Source organism: Neoarius graeffei, chromosome 18 (genome assembly GCF_027579695.1).
Source record: "Neoarius graeffei isolate fNeoGra1 chromosome 18, fNeoGra1.pri, whole genome shotgun sequence".
Classification (NCBI taxonomy): domain Eukaryota; kingdom Metazoa; phylum Chordata; class Actinopteri; order Siluriformes; family Ariidae; genus Neoarius; species Neoarius graeffei.
The window spans coordinates 16,264,998-16,284,157 of NC_083586.1; the positions used below are offsets into that span (position 1 = coordinate 16,264,998).

The window sequence follows — 19,160 nt, forward strand, 5'->3', positions numbered from 1 at the left end:
TTATTTAGAAATAATTTCTTTTGACTAACTCAGCACATTAGGTAAAAATTGACTTAAATAGGACTCCTTTAACTGTTTGTTCAGATCCAAATGCTCTGTATTAGGGGTCACGGGGAGGGGTTCTGCAAGCATAGGCTTAGCTAGTGAGCCTATGCTTTACACGGCCAATTCTCAAAAAACACGGCCATAAATCCCCAAGTACAGCCTATAAATTTTATACTAACCCGTGCTAACTGAAATTTTGTTGTTTTGTGAAGTAATTTTGTGCATTTCTGTGGACTTTTTGTCGACAGTCAGCAGTTTCCCGGGGCGTGCCCAATGCGTGTGCTTTCCATATATGGAAGTTAAATCAAGAAAATAAAATTTACAGACAAAAATGTAGTGTTCTTAGGCTACGTTCACACTGCAGGCTGAAGTGACTCAAATCCGATCTTTTCGCCCATATGTGACCTGTATCCGATCTTTTATTGACAATATGAACGACACAGATCCGATTTTTTCAAATCCAACCCAGGCCGTTTGGATATGTGGTCCTAATTCCGATTCCTATCCGCTCTTTTCATATGCGACTTCAGTCTGAACCGCCAGGTCGCATTCATCCGACTTACACGTCATCAACAAGCCACAAATGTCACTATTCTGCGCTGAAGTAGGTGGCGGGTCTCTCAAAAAAAGTTACAACAACATGGCGCATAATCACGGGCGCAGATAGAGGGTGGGACTTGTCCCACCCAGATTTAAATTCACCTCGCTCGGTCCCCCCCACTTATAGGGAGGAAAAAACGTCTATGCTGTCTTTCTTTGCATAAGGCAAACCTCACGGAAAAATCAAAAGACCAATTACCATTCGGTTTATTGAGGTGCACAGCAGTGTATACATAGTTGCAACAACTCACATAAAACAAAACAAAGACTGATATTCGGTTGGTTGAGCTGCGCAGACTGCACAGGTTGCGAGCTCGAGCTTGGTTGCTATGGTAACCCACAACAAGTTTGACAGGCATATCGGGGTTGGGGTTGGTTTGCTGGCAGCTTTGTCCCCCCCCCAGTTTTTTGTCCCCCCCAGTTCAAAAAACGTATCTGCGCCCCTGCGCATGACATCAATGTGAGGGACGCTTCGGGCTGTGAAGGTTCTGAATCTTCTCAATGGAAGGACACAGAGGTTAGGGAGCTGATTTCCATTTGGGGGGATACAGCTATTCAAGCTAGATTGGATGGGTCATACCGCAACCGGGCGGTTTTACTTCCGTAAACACTGGCCATGCTCACTGCCTGTGACGTCATCGTATCCTGCAATGCGCATGCGGAACACTTTTAGAGGACAGTTGAGGGTTATACCTGTTAAAACTGTTAATATTATAGTCAGGCTGTCTGTTGTTGCCCAAATGAGGATGGGTTCCCTTTTGAGTCTGGTTCCTCTCGAGGTTTCTTCCTCATGTCGTCTGAGGGAGTTTTTCCTTGCCACCGTCGCCACAGGCTTGCTCATTGGGGATAGATTAGGGATAAAATTAGCTCATGTTTTAAGTCGTTCAAATTCTGTAAAGCTGCTTTGCGACAATGTTTATTGTTAAAAGCGCTGTACAAATAAACTTGATTTGATTTGATTTTAGGTTGCTTTTCGTTCATACTGAGGATCACATACAAGTCACATATATTTGTTAATGTGAACGACCTCACAAAAAAAATCGGATTTCACAAAAAAATCGGAATTGATCATTAAGCCTTGCAGTGTGAACGTAGCGTTATTGGTCAGACTTCGAAACGAGGCTTGAATGGAAGCAAAATACTACGAGTTTTGAGAGCTTTGCCTGCGAAGCTCGGCAGGTTTAGAATGGGTTTATTGAGAGAAATATATTCACAAGTTTATCATACAAGCATGATAAACATATTGACAAACTTTATACTTTCCAAAATGCCCACTGTCAAATAATAATATAGTTTTTAAATGACCTAAATTAGATGAAACATAAAACTTGTCACCTTCCTCAGGTCACACCGGACTTGGCGCGCTGAGAACTCACTTCTGCATTCATAAAAGACCGTTCCCATGGTTAACGGCATGATAACCACTTTCACTCTTTCGGTTTCGATTGGTTTCTCTTTCGCCAAGATTTACATCATCTTAAATAGTACTTTCATAAACTACCATTATGATTTAATTTTTTGTATTGTTTACAGTATTTACATTTCAAGTAGGGCGGCACGGTGGTGTAGTGGTTAGCGCTGTCGCCTCACAGCAAGAAGGTCCGGGTTCGAGCCCCGTGGCTGGCGAGGGCCTTTCTGTGCGGAGTTTGCATGTTCTCCCCGTGTCTGCGTGGGTTTCCTCCGGGTGCTCCGGTTTCCCCCACAGTCCAAAGACATGCAGGTTAAGTGAACTGGTGATTCTAAATTGACAGTAGGTGTGAATGTGAGTGTGAATGGTTGTCTGTGTCTATGTGTCGGCCCTGTGATGACCTGGCGACTTGTCCAGGGTGTACCCCGCCTTTCGCCCATAGTCAGCTGGGATAGGCTCCAGCTTGCCTGCGACCCTGTAGAACAGGATAAAGCAGCTAGAGATAATGAGATGAGATGAGACATTTCAAGTAAATTCAAGAAAATTTCCTTTTATTTGTAACTTAATTTCACTTATTTTTAACTCCTGTTTATTGCACTTTTTAACAGAATCAAAATGATTAACATTTTGTGATGCAACATTTGCATTATGTATATTTCATAAAATCAAAACTTGTTAAAGGTATTTATTTTCAGGTGTGTGTGTGTGTGTGTGTGTGTGTGTGTGTGTGTGTATTTTAATCTTCAGAGTTGGCTGAATCTCATTTGTTATCTTTGTTGTATAAACATGTATTCTGTGCAACAGGACTTGATTGCAGCAATCTGTATTTTGTTTTTGTCTTAAGTGCACTAGAAATTATAATTTAAGGTCTCTTCTTTTACTGCAGGAATTTTTAGAATATTTTATTGATAATTACAGTGATTTGTACAGTTCTGGTTAATGAATAAGAAACTAGATTTAAACTTTATAAAATTTTATTAAGTTAGTAAATAAAATGTGTTAAATGCCTAATAAAATATAATTCACACTTAAAATTAATGCTTTCTTTCATTTTTTTAAGGCCAAATTGCAGCTCCAGAAGTCACCAGATTGCACCAAAAAAGATAAAACTTTCAAAATTTGCCCCCCCCCCCAGTCACAACCAAGTTACACTCCCTACTTTCAGAAAAACATTCCCAATCCTGGCTAAGCCCCTGCCTGCAGGTAACCATTCTCATACAGCAACACCCCCACCCCCCAGGAACCACTGGCTCCCATATGATTAATAGCACTTTTGAAAAGGTAACATGATGCAATTATACGGTATATTATTAATAATATGTTAACGTAGTAATTAAAAGAAAACCCATTTTTAAAATACAGTTATGAAAATAGATTATGAAATAAACTACAGATTCATGTGAATAATTGAAAATACTTACAGGATTACAGTAATCCAGCCACCGGGGGTGCATAAGCGTACTCTTGGTGCCAGTCCCAAGCCCGGATAAATTGGAGAGGGTTGCGTCAGGAAGGGCATCTGGCGTAAAACTGTGCCAAATCTAACATGCGGAATGAAAAGAGAAATACCATATCGGATCGGTCGGGGCCCGGGTTAACAACGACCGCCTCTGGTACTGTTGGTCAACAGGGTGCCGGTAGAAAGTGTACTACTGTTGCGCCAAAACGGAGAAGGAGAAAGAGAGGGGGTAGGTGTGTTAGGAGAGAGCGTGAAAGATGGAAGGGAAGGAGCTTAGAATTGAGGGTAGGAACATTGACTGGCAGAGTGAGAGTGTTAGCAGGTATGATGGAAAGAAGGAAGTTGGACATTTTGTGTGTGCAGGAGATGAGGTGGAAAGGAAGCAAGGCCAAGAACATTGGAGATGGATGCAAGTTGTTTTATTATGGAGTCGATGGAAAGAGAAATGGTGTTGGTATTGTTTTGAGGGGAGAGTTGGTCAACAGTGTGATTGATGTGAAGAGGGTGTCAGATAGAGTGATAGGCATGAAGTTGGAGATTCAAGGAGTGGTAATCAATGTTGTGGGTGCATATGCCCCACAGGTTGGATGTGAGAACAAAGAGAAAGAGTCTTTCTGGGAAAAGATGGATGAAGTGGTAGAAAGTATACCGAGGGAGGAGTGCATGCTGATAGGAGCAAATTTCAACGAACATGTTGGCGAGGGAAACAGAGGAGATGAGGATGTGTTGGGCAGATATGATGTAAGAGAGAGAAATGTGGAAGGGCAAATGGTGGTTGATTTTTCAAAGAGGGTGAATTTGGCAATAGTCAATACATACTTCGAGAAGTAAGAGCAGCAGAGAGTGATGTTTAAGAGTGGAGGAAGATCTACACAGGTGGACTACATACTCTGCAGAAGGGGTAACCTGAAGGAGACTGGAGACTGTAAAGTAATGGCAGGGGAGATTGTAGCTAGACAACATCGAGTGGTCGTGTGCAGGATGAGCTTGAAAGTGAAAAAGAGGAAGCGTGAAATAGTGGAGCCAAAGATTAAGTGGTGGAAACTAAAAGAGGTTGAACATCAGAAGGGAAGAAATGAGACAAGCATTGAGTGGTAATGGAAGTCTGCCAGAAGATTGGAATACTACTGCTGTACTAGTAAGAGAGGCAGCAAGGAAGGTGCTAGGGTGGTCATCGGGAAGGAGGAAGAAAGACAAGGAGACATGGTGGTGGAACAAAGAAGTGCAGGAAATTATAAAAGAGAAGAGGCTAGCAAAGAAGAATTGGTATGATCAGAGAGATGAGGAAAGCAGGTGGCTATACAGAGAGAGATGAGACAGAAGGCAAAAAGAGCAGTAGCGAAGGCGAAAGCAGATGCATACCAGGGGGCTCATTTATCAACAGTGCGTAGAAAACATCCTAAATTCTGTCGTACGAGTGGAATTTAGAATGTTCGTAAGTACAAAAATATCGGCATTTATCAAACGTTCCTAGGCTGGTTTTACGCACACCCGTAAGTAATCTGCAATGATAAATCCCACACCTGCCAAATCACCTTGCGCGGGCACGATGACTCTAATTTGCATTGTGAAATGCCCCCAATTAACCATATATGGCATTAACATCCCCTTTAAAAGCCATGCAAATGAGTAATTGAGTCCTTGGTGGAATAATGGAGAAGCACGCAAAAAAGAGGAATTTCTCTGAGACGGAGATCGACGTTTTAGTCGCGGAGGTTGAGGCCAATCAGAAGATATTGTTTTGTGGTTTAGAAGCCGGCATTACTAGTAAAAAAAGAATACTGTGTGGGAGAAGGTGGCACACTCTGTAAATGCCGTCGGATCTGAGCCACGGACTGTGGCAGAAATAAAAAAAAAAGTGGTTTGATATTAAATTAAATGCAAAAAAGCGCGTGGCCGCTTACAGGCGCACTACAATGGTGACAGGGGGAGGGCAAAACCTTGAAAAATTGTCTGCCTTGGATGAACGGGTTGCTGGCATTATTGGGGACGCTGCGTGTTCCGGAGTGGTGAGTGGTGTGACTGACCGTGACCTCGTGGTGGAACCCCCAGAACCCCCAGAAACAGAACCAAACATCCAAGATGAAGGTAAGTGGTCACACATTTAATGCAGAATTTAAATCTAAACATTTTTTACTGAATCGATTAAAAAAAAAACTTTGTTTCAAACAGAAATTTTTGGTTTAAACAGAAATTTTTGGTTTAAACAGAAGTAGGGGCGGCACGGTGGTGTAGTGGTTAGCGCTGTCGCCTCACAGCAAGAAGGTCCTGGGTTCGAGCCCCGGGGCCGGCGAGGGCCTTTCTGTGTGGAGTTTGCATGTTCTCCCTGTGTCCGCGTGGGTTTCCTCCGGGTGCTCCGTTTTCCCCCACAGTCCAAAGACATGCAGGTTAGGTTAAATGGTGACTCTAAATTGACCGTAGGTGTGAGTGTGAATGGTTGTCTGTGTCTATGTGTCAGCCCTGTGATGACCTGGCGACTTGTCCAGGGTGTACCCCGCCTTTCGCCCGTAGTCAGCTGGGATAGGCTCCAGCTTGCCTGCGACCCTGTAGAAGGATAAAGCGGCTAGAGATAATGAGATGAGATGAAACAGAAGTAGCTTATTAATGCATCTGCTCTTTCAATTATACAGACACGTCCGCTCCTGCCGCGATGGTGCAGGAGGAGGCAAGGTCGTCCTCTGTACGTGAGGCTCGGGCACCAAGGGTATTAACTGATGAGGTCCTGCAGAACCAAGAGCACATTGCCCAGGCAGTTAGTGACATCAAGGGGCAGCTAAGCAACCTCATTAATGTGCTCACTGAAATCAGTGAGTCACTGAAAACACTTGCCGCTTGTGCAACTCAAATCGCAAATAAAAGCTATTGAATCGTGAAAAGTCTGCGTTCTGTCATTATGCAACACACACACACACACACAGTGAGTAAATAATATGGGTAAACTTGCCTAAAATCTCTGTATGATCCCCACTCTGATCCGCATCGCAAAAGCATTAGCAGGTGCAAGGCCCTCTTCGCAACGCTCTTCGTCATGCATGGTGTAATGTATTGGGAATTTTATGTTTGACCGAACCACACCACTAGGTGGTGCTCTCCTATTCCCTATGTGTTGAGTTGTACTTGGTAAAATAAACCAGTGTGGAAATATAGCAACCAAGTGTGCAGACGTGTTATTTAGAACTCCAATATCAATGTTAGTGTAAAGTGATTTAGGCAAGACTGATATCTTGGTGATATATAACAAATTGGCGACGAGTAAGGCGACCCACTGATGCTGTCGGATGACGACGAGAGTGAGGAATTTGAGGCCCCGAACGAAGTTCCACAAGAACCAACGAATGCGAGAATAATGACTACACTTCTGGGACACATCGATGCCTATGACGAATCGTTGGAGCAATGGTCGACCTATGTCGAAAGGTTTGAACATTTTGTCGAGGCCAACGAGGTCCCTGACGCAAAACGAGTGGCTGTATTCTTAAGTGTTATAGGGGCTACCACTTATGGCCTGCTGCGTAGCTTGCTGGCTCCAGATAAACCAGGGAGTAAAATGTACAAAGACCTGGTGGACACTCTGAACGCTCATTTCTCTCCTAAGCCCATTATCATTGCAGAGAGATTCCGTTTTCACAAACGAAATCAGGATGAGGGGGAGAGCGTAGCACAGTATGTGGCCATTTTGAAGAAGTTGTCGGAGCATTGTGATTTTGGCGCACATTTGCAAGATGCCCTGCGCGATAGACTCGTTTGTGGACTTAACAATGAAGCTATTCAAAGGAAACTATTAACGGAGGAAGCATTGACTTTTCAACGAGCGGTAGATACGGCATTGTCAATGGAAGCCGTAGCGAGGGAATCACAACACTTAAAAAGCTCTTTGAAAGTGCATGCCGTTTCTTTACCACAGGGGGGCGACAAATGCTTTCGTTGTGGCAAGGCTAATCATAATGAACGTGACTGTTATTTTAAAGAACAGAAATGCAACAATTGCAACAAGAAGGGCCACATAGCTCGTGCTTGTAGAAGCAAAAAGAGTGAACAGAAGCACACAAGACCAAAGCAGGACATTAAAGGTAAACAAAAGAAATACCATGATGCAGCTAAAGGAAAAGTCCATAAAGTTGTGGCCAGTTCATCGGATAGCGAGAAGGAGTCTGTATTAGATTCAGACGACTCTGATTTGACTCTGCATATGGTGTCAACAGTGATTTGTGACACAGAGCCAGTGAAGGCAGTTAAAAGAGAAAATGCAGCATCATCAATGATAATGATTAAGCCAAAGATTGAAGGACAGTCAATTGATATGGAACTTGACACTGGGGCCGCAGTATCCTTGATTTCGAGTGAGTTATATAAAGACAAATTTGCCCACATGCGTTTGCGCAAAACACACATTATACTGAAAACATACATGGGAGAGTTACTTCAGCAAGAGGGAATGTTAAAAGTATGGGTGAAGTTGAACAAACAGAAGGCTAGATTGCCTTTATATGTCGTGAAAGGGAAGTCACCTCCACTGTTTGGCCGTGAATGGCTGAGGAACATTAAAATCGACTGGCGTGAAATTAAGACAGTGAGAACTGGGGGCAAGGAAAGGGAAACTCTTGAAAGTGTCCTAAACTGCCACATAGAGGTGTTCAGCAAAGAATTGGGAACACTGAAGGGGTTTGAAGCATCACTGACCCTGAAGCCCGATCAGAAGCCGAAGTTCTGTCAAGCACGTGTGGTGCCGTATGCCTTAAGACCGAAAGTGGAAGCTGAAATAGAACGGCTATTCCAGCAAGGAGTGATCTCCCCAGTTCAATTCAGTGATTGGGCAACCCCCATTGTACCAGTAATTAAGAAGAATGGTAGCGTGAGAATATGTGGAGACTTTAAAGTTACTGTAAACCCAGCCTTGTGTGCTGAACACTATCCAATACCTCGTATTGAGGATCTTTTTGCATCATTGTCTGGTGGACATCGTTTCAGCAAACTGGACCTTTCACAGGCATACCTCCAGGTACCAGTTAAGACTGACTCAAGAAAATACCTCACAATTACCACCCACAAGGGCATGTTTCGCTACAACCGCTTACCATTTGGGATTACATCCGCTCCCTCCATTTTTCAGAGAATAATGGATCAAGTGCTACAAGGCCTTCCAAATGTCCACTGTTTTCTCGATGACATCCTTGTCACGGGCCGGGATGATGCACACCATCTGAGAAATCTCGAAGCAGTACTAAGTCGTCTCGAAGAATTTGGGCTCCGAGTCCAGAAAGAGAAGTGTGAGTTTTTCAGGAGCTCACTTGAATACCTAGGTCACATAATTGACTCAGCGGGACTTCATAAGTTTCCTGATAAGATCCAAGCTATAGTGGATGCCCCTGCGCCAACCGACGTGAGTCAATTACGCTCCTTCTTAGGACTCATTAACTACTATGCACGCTTTGTTTCAAACCTCTCATCGCTTCTCCACCCACTAAATGCGTTGCTACATAAGGGAGTTAAGTGGGAATGGTCAAAGACATGTGATGAGGCTTTCCAAAAGGCAAAAGAGCAGTTATCCAGTAAAAGTGTCCTGACGCATTACAATCCAAGGTTTCCAGTTATACTCACCTGTGATGCCTCACCCTATGGCGTTGGAGCGGTCATCTCCCATCGTTTGCCAAATGGTGAAGAGCGACCCATAGCCTTTGCTTCTCGGACGCTTAGCAAAGCAGAGCAGAATTATGCTCAGATTGAGCGAGAAGCACTAGGAATCATATTTGGGGTTAGACGTTTCCATTCATATCTTTATGGCCATAATTTTACTCTGCTTATGGATCACCGTCCTCTGAAAACCATATTAAGTCCCAGCAAAGCAACCCCGTCTATGGCTGCAGCAAGACTACAGCGATGGGCACTCATATTGGCAGCACATGACTATACAATCAAATACAGATGTGCCGCTGACCATGGTAATGCAGATGGTCTTTCACGTCTGCCCTTACCTGTGCAGCATAAAGAGAAACAAGGGACAGTTAACACTTTTCTGATTAACCACATTGTAAGTCTCCCAATTCAGTGTAAGGATGTTAAAAGAGAAACCAGATCTGACACCACCCTCTCACAGGTCATGGAGATGGTGTCAACCGGTCGCTTTCCATCGGCCAAAGATGCCGATGGTAGCCTAGTACCGTATATCATACGAAAGGATGAACTCTCAGTACTTCAAGGCTGTTTAATGTGGGGAAATCGTGTAATCGTTCCACCCAGATTACGTCAGCATGTCATGGACGAACTCCATGTGGGACACCCAGGCGTGATCAAGATGAAAGCAATGGCAAGAAGCTATGTGTGGTGGCCGGGCCTGGATGCTCAGGTCGAGGAGAAGTGCAAATCTTGCGCCTCTTGTCAGCGATGTCAAAAGAGCCCTGCCCTCGCACTGCTACACCCATGGCCCTGGCCAACAGCTCCGTGGCAGCGAATTCATATTGATTTCGCCGGACCTTTTGAAGGGCTCATGTTTTTCATCGTCGTTGATGCGCATTCCAAGTGGCCTGAAGTCTTTTTGATGGACGCCACAACATCTGCAAAAACAATTGAAGTCCTAAGAGGTCTTTTCAGTCATTATGGAATACCAGAGGTCTTAGTCAGTGACAATGGGCCTCAGTTCACATCTGAGGAGTTTGCCAACTTCTTAACATCCAATGGCATTAAGCATAAATGGTCAGCTCCTTTTCACCCTGCAACCAACGGCCTGGCAGAGCGCTTTGTGCAGACATTTAAACATTCCCTAAAAAAATCCAAGGGAATGGATTCTGTCCAGCGGCGACTTGATGCCTTCCTACTGCAATATAGAAATACCCCCATGCCACTACTCAAGAGTCTCCAGCTATGCTGTTTTTCCATCGCAAACTGCGCACCCATCTGGATCTACTGAAACCTAATGTGGCGGCAGTGGTGGATCAAGCACAAGAGGCCCAGCAACACTACAGAGACACACATGCTAAAGCCAGAGCATTCAGTGTGGGTGATCCAGTCCTCGTTTGGGACTACCGGAAGGGGGAGGAAAAGTGGACGACAGGAACAGTGACATCGCAAGGTGGGCCAAGGTCGTACCAGGTCGAGGTTGGACCAAAACAGCAGTGGAGTCGGCATGCAGATCAGATGATGGCCTGTCACCCCAGCATCGTACAGTCTGCAGCGGATATCCAACCAGCACCCACCTCAGTCTGTCCAACAGTGGTGACAGACCCAGGTGATACACCACGGACACCCAGCCCGGTCAAGGTAACATGCTCACCACCGCCAGGTCAGTCAGACGTCACACACACTGACACCACAACCCCACACAAGACATTGGACAGATATCCAAGACGGATATGTAAGCCACCAGACAGACTGAACCTTTAAACAGCTGGTGAATGATTTGTTGAATTGTTTAGTAAGAGAGTGTTGTCACAGAAAAGGGCACAATAATCCCTTGACACACTCAAGGTGATGAGGCAGTCTACCCTCAGCCTTAGTTAGGATATTGTATAAAAAAAAAAATGGTTGGATACTTGAACTGTTCTGTTGTTGCAGAGTTTGGAAGTTAGTATTCGTGGGAAGTAGTTTTGTTACCCTACTACCCAGAAATTCATTCACTGCTTTTGGATAATAGCAGGTAGCTTAATAAGAGGGGAGGAGTTGTAATGTATTGGGAATTTTATGTTTGACCGAACCACACCACTAGGTGGTGCTCTCCTATTCCCTATGTGTTGAGTTGTACTTGGTAAAATAAACCAGTGTGGAAATATAGCAACCAAGTGTGCAGACATGTTATTTAGAACTCCAATATCAATGTTAGTGTAAAGTGATTTAGGCAAGACTGATATCTTGGCGATATATAACACATGGGGTCATCAGGTCTAGGGGGATCCTGCAGGGGGACTCCTCTTCTGATGGCCAAATTGTGGAGCACACAGCAAGCCATAACCATGCTGCACACCTTTTCAGGTCGGTACTGCAGCGTTCCCCCCGCCCTTGACAAACACAGCCATCGGCCCTTCAGCAAACCAATTGCACGCTCTATTGTAACTCTGGTGTGCGCGTGGGCCCGGTTGTAGGCTTGTTCCTGCTGTGTCTGGGGGTTGGTTAGTGGGGTCATGAGCTGTTCTGCACAATAAACGAGTCGTGCGTTCCCCCAGGCCATCGAGCAACAACGTTCAAAAGCATCAAATCGGTATCACATATGAGCTGCACATTGATGGAGTGAAACCCCTTCCTATTCACGAAATTGTATTCGTGCTGTGATGGTGCTTTTAGCGCTATGTGTGTGCAATCTATTGCCCCAATAACATTGGGGAACCCCGCGATTGCATGAAATCCTCGCTTAACTTCAGCTTTATGCGGAAGTAAATAAGGGAACTGAATATAATTTGGCACCAAAGAAACTATTGCATCCAAACTGTTGGCAAAATTCTGCTCAGTGACGGCTGAGAAATACCCACTCTATCCCCAAGTTCACGTTGAAACGTGCCTGTAGCCAAAAATCCTAGGGTAGACAGAACTTGGATATGGACAGGTATGGCTTTCATGCACTTTGTTTCGCGCTCTAGCATAGGACCCAATTCATGACATAAATCAAGTAATATGTGCTTTGGAAAACGATACCTGCTCAAAAGCCACTCTGAACTTTCCGCAAATAAATCGTCTCTCTCTCTGAATACGCGCTCCCTGCGGAACGCACGGTTTGCCAACTCTTCTAGCAATGCAAGATGGACCATGTTGCGTTCTGATAGGCATATCATGTGTGTGCTTTTTATACGTATATCAATTCAAATAATTATTTACACGAGTAAATTAGTCAATAGTCAATTATTAGTTACACCATGAGTAATCTGAAATCGGCCCACAAGATCACGTTGTTGGTGTGTTTGAATTTGATTCAGCACGTTCGAAACCAAAATACTTCGAATACACTCAAACAAACAAACACACAAAAATAGTTGTATTGTAACCTGCGCATCGGGCACAGTTCGACTCTAGAATCAACACTACTTGTTGTTTCGTTATTCTACCACTAGGTATTGTATGTAAGCATGGTCCGAGGTGTGCGTATATTTTGGCACAATTCTACGTTCAAGTACACATTCATGAATTCCACACTTTGCGCAAAAATGTTCGTACGAACCTTTTACGCACAGAACTGTGCGTAAGAACGGTTGATAAATGAGCCCCCAGGAGTTGTACAAAAGACTGGAGACCAAAGAAGGAGAGAAAGACCTGTTCAGACTAGCTAGGCAGAGAAACAGGGAAGTGAGGGATGTACAGCAGGTAAGAGTGATGAAAGATGTAAATGGAAATGTGCTGACAAACAAAGAGAGTGTATTAAGAAGGTGGAAAGAGTACTTTGAGGATTTATTAAATGAGGAGAATCCAAGAGAGAAAAGGTCAGATTCATTGGAGACAGCAAATCAGGAAGCAGAGTTGGTTAGTAAGGATGAGGTGAGGGCAGCCATGAAAAGAATGAAATCTGGGAAAGCAGTCGGACCAGATGGTATCCCGATTGAGGCTTGGAGATGTTTGGGTGAGACGGCTGTGGAGTTCCTAATGAGATTGTTTAATAAGATCCTAGAGAATGAGAAAATGCCAAATGAATGGAGAAAGTGTGTGCTCGTCCCAATATACAAGAATAAGGGAGATGTACAGAGCTGCAGTAATTACAGAGGAATAAAATTGATGAGCCACACCATGAAGCTATGGGAAAGGGTATTGGAGGCGAGATTGAGAAGAGAGGTAGCAATCTGTGAACAGCATTACAGGTTTATGCCAAGGAAGAGCACGTCGGATGCAATTTTTGCTTTAAGAATGTTAATGGAGGGGCGGCACGGTGGTGTAGTGGTTAGCGCTGTCGCCTCACAGCAAGAAGGTCCTGGGTTCGAGCCCCGGGGCCGGCGAGGGCTTTTCTGTGTGGAGTTTGCATGTTCTCCCCGTGTCTGTGTGGGTTTCCTCCGGGTGCTCCGGTTTCCCCCACAGTCCAAAGACATGCAGGTTAGGTTAACTGGTGACTCTAAATTGACCGTAGGTGTGAGTGTGAATGGTTGTCTGTGTCTATGTGTCAGCCCTGTGATGACCTGGCGACTTGTCCAGGGTGTACCCCACCTGTCGCCCATAGTCAGCTGGGATAGGCTCCAGCTTGCCTGCAACCCTGTAGAAGGATAAAGCGGCTAGAGATAATGAGATGAGATGAGATGTTAATGGAGAAGTACAGAGAAGGCCAAAGAAAGCTACATTGTGTGTTTGAAGACCTGGAGAAGGCATACGATAGAGTGCCGAGAGAAGAGTTATGGTATTGTATGAGAAAGAGTGGAGTGAATGAGAAGTATATTAGAGTGGTGCAAGACATGTATAAGAACAGTGAAACAGCAGTGAGGTGTGCAGTTGGAACGACTGAATGGTTCAAGGTGAAGGTGGGACTCCATCAAGGATCTGCTTTGAGTCCTTTCTTGTTTGCCATAGTGATGGATAGCTTGACAGACGAAGTGAGGCAAGAGTCACCATGGAACATGATGTTTGTGGATGATATTGTGATTTGTGGTGAAAGTAGAAAGGAGGTTGAGTTGGGTTTGGAGAGATGGAGGTATGCATTGGAATGAAGAGGAATGAAGGTGAGCAGTAGCAAAACATAATACATGTGCATCAATGAGAATGGGGATGAGAGTGTAGTGAAGATGCAAGGAGTAGACGTAAAGAAAGTTGGTGAATTCAAGTACCTGGGGTCAACTGTGCAGGAAAATGGGGGCTGCAATAGCGAGGTGAGAAAGAGAGTGCAGGCAGGGTGGAGCAGTTGGAGAAGGATTTCGGGAGTCATTTGTGATAAGAAAGTCCCAGCAAAAGTGAAAGGTAAAATGTATAAGACAGTAGTGAGACCAGCTGTGATGTATGGATTGGAGACCATACCCTTAATGAAGAGACAGGAGGCAAATTTGGAGGTGGCGGAGTTGAGGTTGTTAAGGTTTGCGATGGGATTGACAAGGTTGGACAGGATAAAGAACGAGCACATCAGAGGGACAGCACATGTGGAGAGCTTGGGAATGAAGCTAAGAGAGATGAGACTGAGATGGTATGGGCACATCCTGAGAAGAGATGCAGAGCATGTGGGAAGGAGAAATGTTGAGGATGGAGCTGCCAGGCAAATGAAAACGAGGAAGGTCAAAGAGGAGATACATGGATGTGGTGAGTGAGGACATGAAAGTGGCAGGTGTGGTAGAGAAGGATGCAGAAGACAGGGAGCAACGGAGACAAAAGATCCACTGTGGCGACCCCTAATCAGGAGCAGCCAAAAGAAGAAGACGACTAACAGGATTACAGTGTGATCCTGTATACAGGATTCATGTGAACATTACAGGAGGATGCACTGGAAAAAGGTGGAAATATTGCCAGAAACACCTGAGCTGCTGGTATGGATTTATTTGGTAAAATTCATGCATGTAAAAAGATACAGTATAAATAGCACCGAGGATAACACAAAGTATAAAATACACTTATTTCCAATGTGGTCCTCTTGATGACAGCAGTAAACAAAATATAAGAGACAATAATACAAGGGTCAATTTCTAAAGAATGATAAAGTCACACACACAAAAAAAATGTATACTATCACAGAGTACAAGTAGATTGCAGAAATAGCACCAAAATGATTAAAAACTAGTTACATACACATCATAAATCTGGGTTTGGAATTTGTCAAAAAAGCCTCAATAATCTCTCATCTCATCTCATTATCTCTAGCCGCTTTATCCTGTTCTACAGGGTCGCAGGCAAGCTGGAGCCTATCCCAGCTGACTACGGGCGAAAGGCAGGGTACACCCTGGACAAGTCGCCAGGTCATCACAGGGCTGACACATAGACACAGACAACCATTCACACTCACATTCACACCTACGGTCAATTTAGAGTCACCAGTTAACCTAACCAGCATGTCTTTGGACTGTGGGGGAAACCGGAGCACCCAGAGGAAACCCACGCGGACACGGGGAGAACATGCAAACTCCACACAGAAAGGCCCTCACCGGCAACCAGGCTCGAACCCGGATCTTCTTGCTGTGAGGCAACAGCGCTAACCACTACACTACCGTGCCGCCAGCCTCGATAATGACCAACTAAAACAACTCTAGAAATATTGTTCACGTGTGTGTAACTAATTGATATGGTAATGCTTGTTTATCATGAGCATCATCGCTATTCATGTCATTGTCCAAAATACTCGAGGAAAATCAGTGAAGAAATGTTGCTGGCACTATGGTCCATTTTGTCGAATATGGCCGTGTATTGTAAGTGACGTCACACTTCATGGAAACCATCCAGAGTTCTTTTAGGTATACAGGAATTTGTTTGTGGAATAGCCAACCTCGATCAGCGCAATCTAGTCAAACACATGATAATTTTAAGAAACAGGTGAAACGTTTTTTTCTGGAGTACATTCCAAATCCAGTTTTATGGTGTATAACTAATTTTTAATCATTTTGGTGCCATTTCTGTAATCTACTTTTACTCTGTGATATATATTTTTTGTTTGACTTTTCCATCATTGTTTATAAATTGACAAAATTGTATTATTGTTTCTTCTATTTTATTGTTTCCTGCTGCCATCAAGGGGACTACATTTTGGTGCATTTTATACTTTGTGTTATCCTTGCTGCTATTTATACTGTATCTTTTACATGTATGAATTTTACCAAATAAATCCATACCATACCAGCAGCTCAGGTGTTTCTGGCAATATTTCCGCCTTTTTTTTTACAAGTGCATCCTGCTGTAATGTTCATATGAATCCTGTATAGTAAAGCAGTGTTTGTTTACCCTCTTTCTGCGTTGCCGCAGGGGTTGGACTGTTTACCACGGTAATTACGGTAGGCTAGCCTGGGGACGTCTTGAAGTTTTTCATGAATGAGTTAAGAGCATGCTAGCAAGTAGTATAACAGTTTCAGCCTCGTTTTACAGGTAAAGAGTTCAGGTTTATCCATAAGTCAGGGTTGCAGCTCATTAATACACTATTTCAGATGTATAGTTTGTGGGGGAAAGAAGAAGGGGGGGAGAAAAAAAAACAGTCACCTTAGTAGACCTTTCGCTTTGCCCCTTCAGTACTGAAGAGTGACACTCAGCCTTGTGCCCAAATTACATCACACATCACCCTTTCAACAGGTAACATGGCAGCTTCCTGGTGGCATTAGAGTAGCGATACAAAAGTGCTCGCAACTTTCTCATAAATGGTCAAACATGCCTGAAACTTTTCTTACAGGCTGTCAATATTACAAGCTACCAACTCATGCATGTATTTACTTTACATTTTCTATTCCTTTAATTTATATTTCTGTCTCCTGTCCAGCCTCAGTTACAATCCCAGTTCATATTACATCTCTTAATTCTCTTCTATTGCTGTCTCCATCAAGTCTCGATTAAAGTCTATTTCATCTCTATTGCAGTCCACATCACTGCCACTTTTAGTTTTCATTTCAATCTTTCTTACAATCCTTATTATGGTCTTGATTACAATATATTACCGTACTTCATTATGCTTTTATTACTACTCATGTGCTCTCTCTCTCTGTGTTTGAAAAAGTGTGTATGAGAGAGGAAAATATATCAGATCTGTGTCACATTGAGGCAAAAAAAAAAGTCACTTCAGCCTCACTGAGCTCTACAAAAATCTGGAGAGCTCATAGCCTATTCCCCGTTACAGAGATGACTGAAGCCATCTGGCTGCCATCTTACCACATCCATCATGTGTATTTGGTTTGTGTGTTAAACCGCCATCACTGATCAAATTTGCCCCAATACAGTGGGGCAGATAAAAGCAATTTTGCACTTGAATTGTGCAAAATTTGATACAAGCACCAAATTTGGCATAAATGTTCCCTAGAGTCTACTAAACCAAGCTGCCCGATTGGCCATTTGAAAATTCAAGATGGCGGACAAATTCCTCTGTCAAGAATGGTTTTGCCCATAGAATTACATGCGTTTGGCCAATTTCAGCAATGTTAGTGTCAAAATCCAGTGGAGTCTTGCATGCTGAATCTAATTTTCCTAGTTTTAGAAGCATCAAGTAAATATTTTCACTGTTTTTTGGGGTATTTGAGGAGTCTTTTCCTACATTTCAGATCGCCTGATAAGTGCTTTGCTAATTTTTCACTTATTGCATAAGGGTAATTTCTAATTATTGTATATAGCAATATTTTAGTAATGCATTGGGTGTAGGGTGTAGTAGTAGAGGTAGTACCTTTGTTTCAGCTGTCAGCCACATCCTCTAGAGGATGGAGCCATTGGACTGACAGAGGACCCAGGGCACTTCAGAGATGGATGGTGGCTGGACCTGAAGTGAGCCATCTGGTTGCTGCATATGAGGCTATGTCAGGTGCTAAAGATGGAACCATCAATACCAAACACCATGAACAGACATTAAGTGCTCAGAGGTCTTTCTTTGAGAATGTGGAAGCACTCTTCACAGTCTTGAAAGAGATGGGCAACCCTTTCCAAGAAGAATCAGCTGATCTGATGGTGTTGGACACAACGGATCCAGCTCTAGCTGAAGTGGTTAGTACCTATCATGACAGAGGCAAGGAAAAGTTCAAGTCATTCATGGAGGCATTGCAGAATGAACAAGACTGTACATTCTACCAACCAATCAGGAAGAACAAGGTTTTTCTTTAAGCATGAGCAAACTGCCAGCAGCTCAAAGGAGAAAGTGCTGAAAGATAATTGTCAGTTGTTCTCTCGGCTCTTCATCTCCTGCCACAACAGACAGACTGACTTGCAAGAATTCTTCAAGCATGAGAACCAGTCAGTTCCTGCCTCTCTCAGTGACAGTGGTAGGCTTCGTATGTGCCAGAAGTCCCAGCAAGTTGACATTCTTCAAATCACAGGTGACTTTGCCAGACAGCGAACCAGTGGGGGACACCATCATCATTGATGGGTCAGCCCTCATCAACTGCAAACCTCCGCGTAGTTCAAAGACATTCAATGAGTATGCCAAAGAAGTCATAGTTCCCAAAGCGGAATCATTTGGAACCAAATATGAGAGGGTGGATATTGTGTTTGACAAGTACAAGAAGTCCAATCTGAAACCAGATCAAAAAGAGGTCAGGGGATCAGAAGAAGAGAGTGACTGGAAGTAGCAACCCCCCCCCCCACACACACACACACAACTGGAGAAGCTTTCTGTGGGATGACAACAACAAGACTGAACTCTTCCACTTTATTGCAGAGAAAAATGTATGAAGCTAAAACTATAAACACAGTAATTATGACAAAAAGAGATGCTGCCATCAGCAACAAAAACAGGTCACTGGATGCTGTGGCCCCATGCTGTCATGAAGAAGCTGACACACGTATATTTGTGCATGCCAGAAATGCAGTGCTAGAGGGCAGCAAAACACTCATCAAAGCCAATGACACTGATGTGGTTGTCATAGCAGTATTCACACTGCCATCCCTACAGAGGCTTGGTCTTCAAAACATGTGGATAGCTTTTGGCCAAGGAGCAAGTGCTCGATGGATACCAGTCCATGAGGTAGTCTCTGCAATCGGACCAGAGAAAACCAGTGGGATCCTGTACTTCCATGCATTCACAGGCTATGATGTTGTCTCACCTTTTCACGAGAAGGGAAAGAAATCTGCATGGCTGACATGGGATGTCCGATG

General features: G+C 43.8%; 1 protein-coding gene across 1 annotated transcript; it reads left to right on the top strand.

Annotated features, from left to right (window-relative positions):
• The first annotated feature begins 5,428 nt into the window (after positions 1 to 5,428).
• LOC132865722 (uncharacterized protein K02A2.6-like) lies at positions 5,429 to 10,416 on the top strand. The gene is made up of 3 exons (XM_060898252.1): positions 5,429 to 5,600; positions 6,143 to 6,319; positions 8,141 to 10,416. The coding sequence occupies exons 1-3, from the start codon at positions 5,429 to 5,431 to the stop codon at positions 10,414 to 10,416; spliced, it is 2,625 nt and encodes an 874-aa protein (XP_060754235.1).
• Positions 10,417 to 19,160: the final 8,744 nt, after the last annotated feature.

What these genes read in the sequence shown, in the direction of transcription:
- LOC132865722 (XM_060898252.1), top strand. Translation starts at nt 5,429, where the DNA reads ATGGTGACAGGGGGAGGGCAAAACCTTGAAAAATTGTCTGCCTTGGAT. An exon ending in ACCAAACATCCAAGATGAAG is followed by an intron (nt 5,601 to 6,142) that starts GTAAGTGGTCAC and finishes TCAATTATACAG; the next exon opens with ACACGTCCGCTCCTGCCGCG. An exon ending in TAATGTGCTCACTGAAATCA is followed by an intron (nt 6,320 to 8,140) that starts GTGAGTCACTGA and finishes ACTGCCACATAG; the next exon opens with AGGTGTTCAGCAAAGAATTG.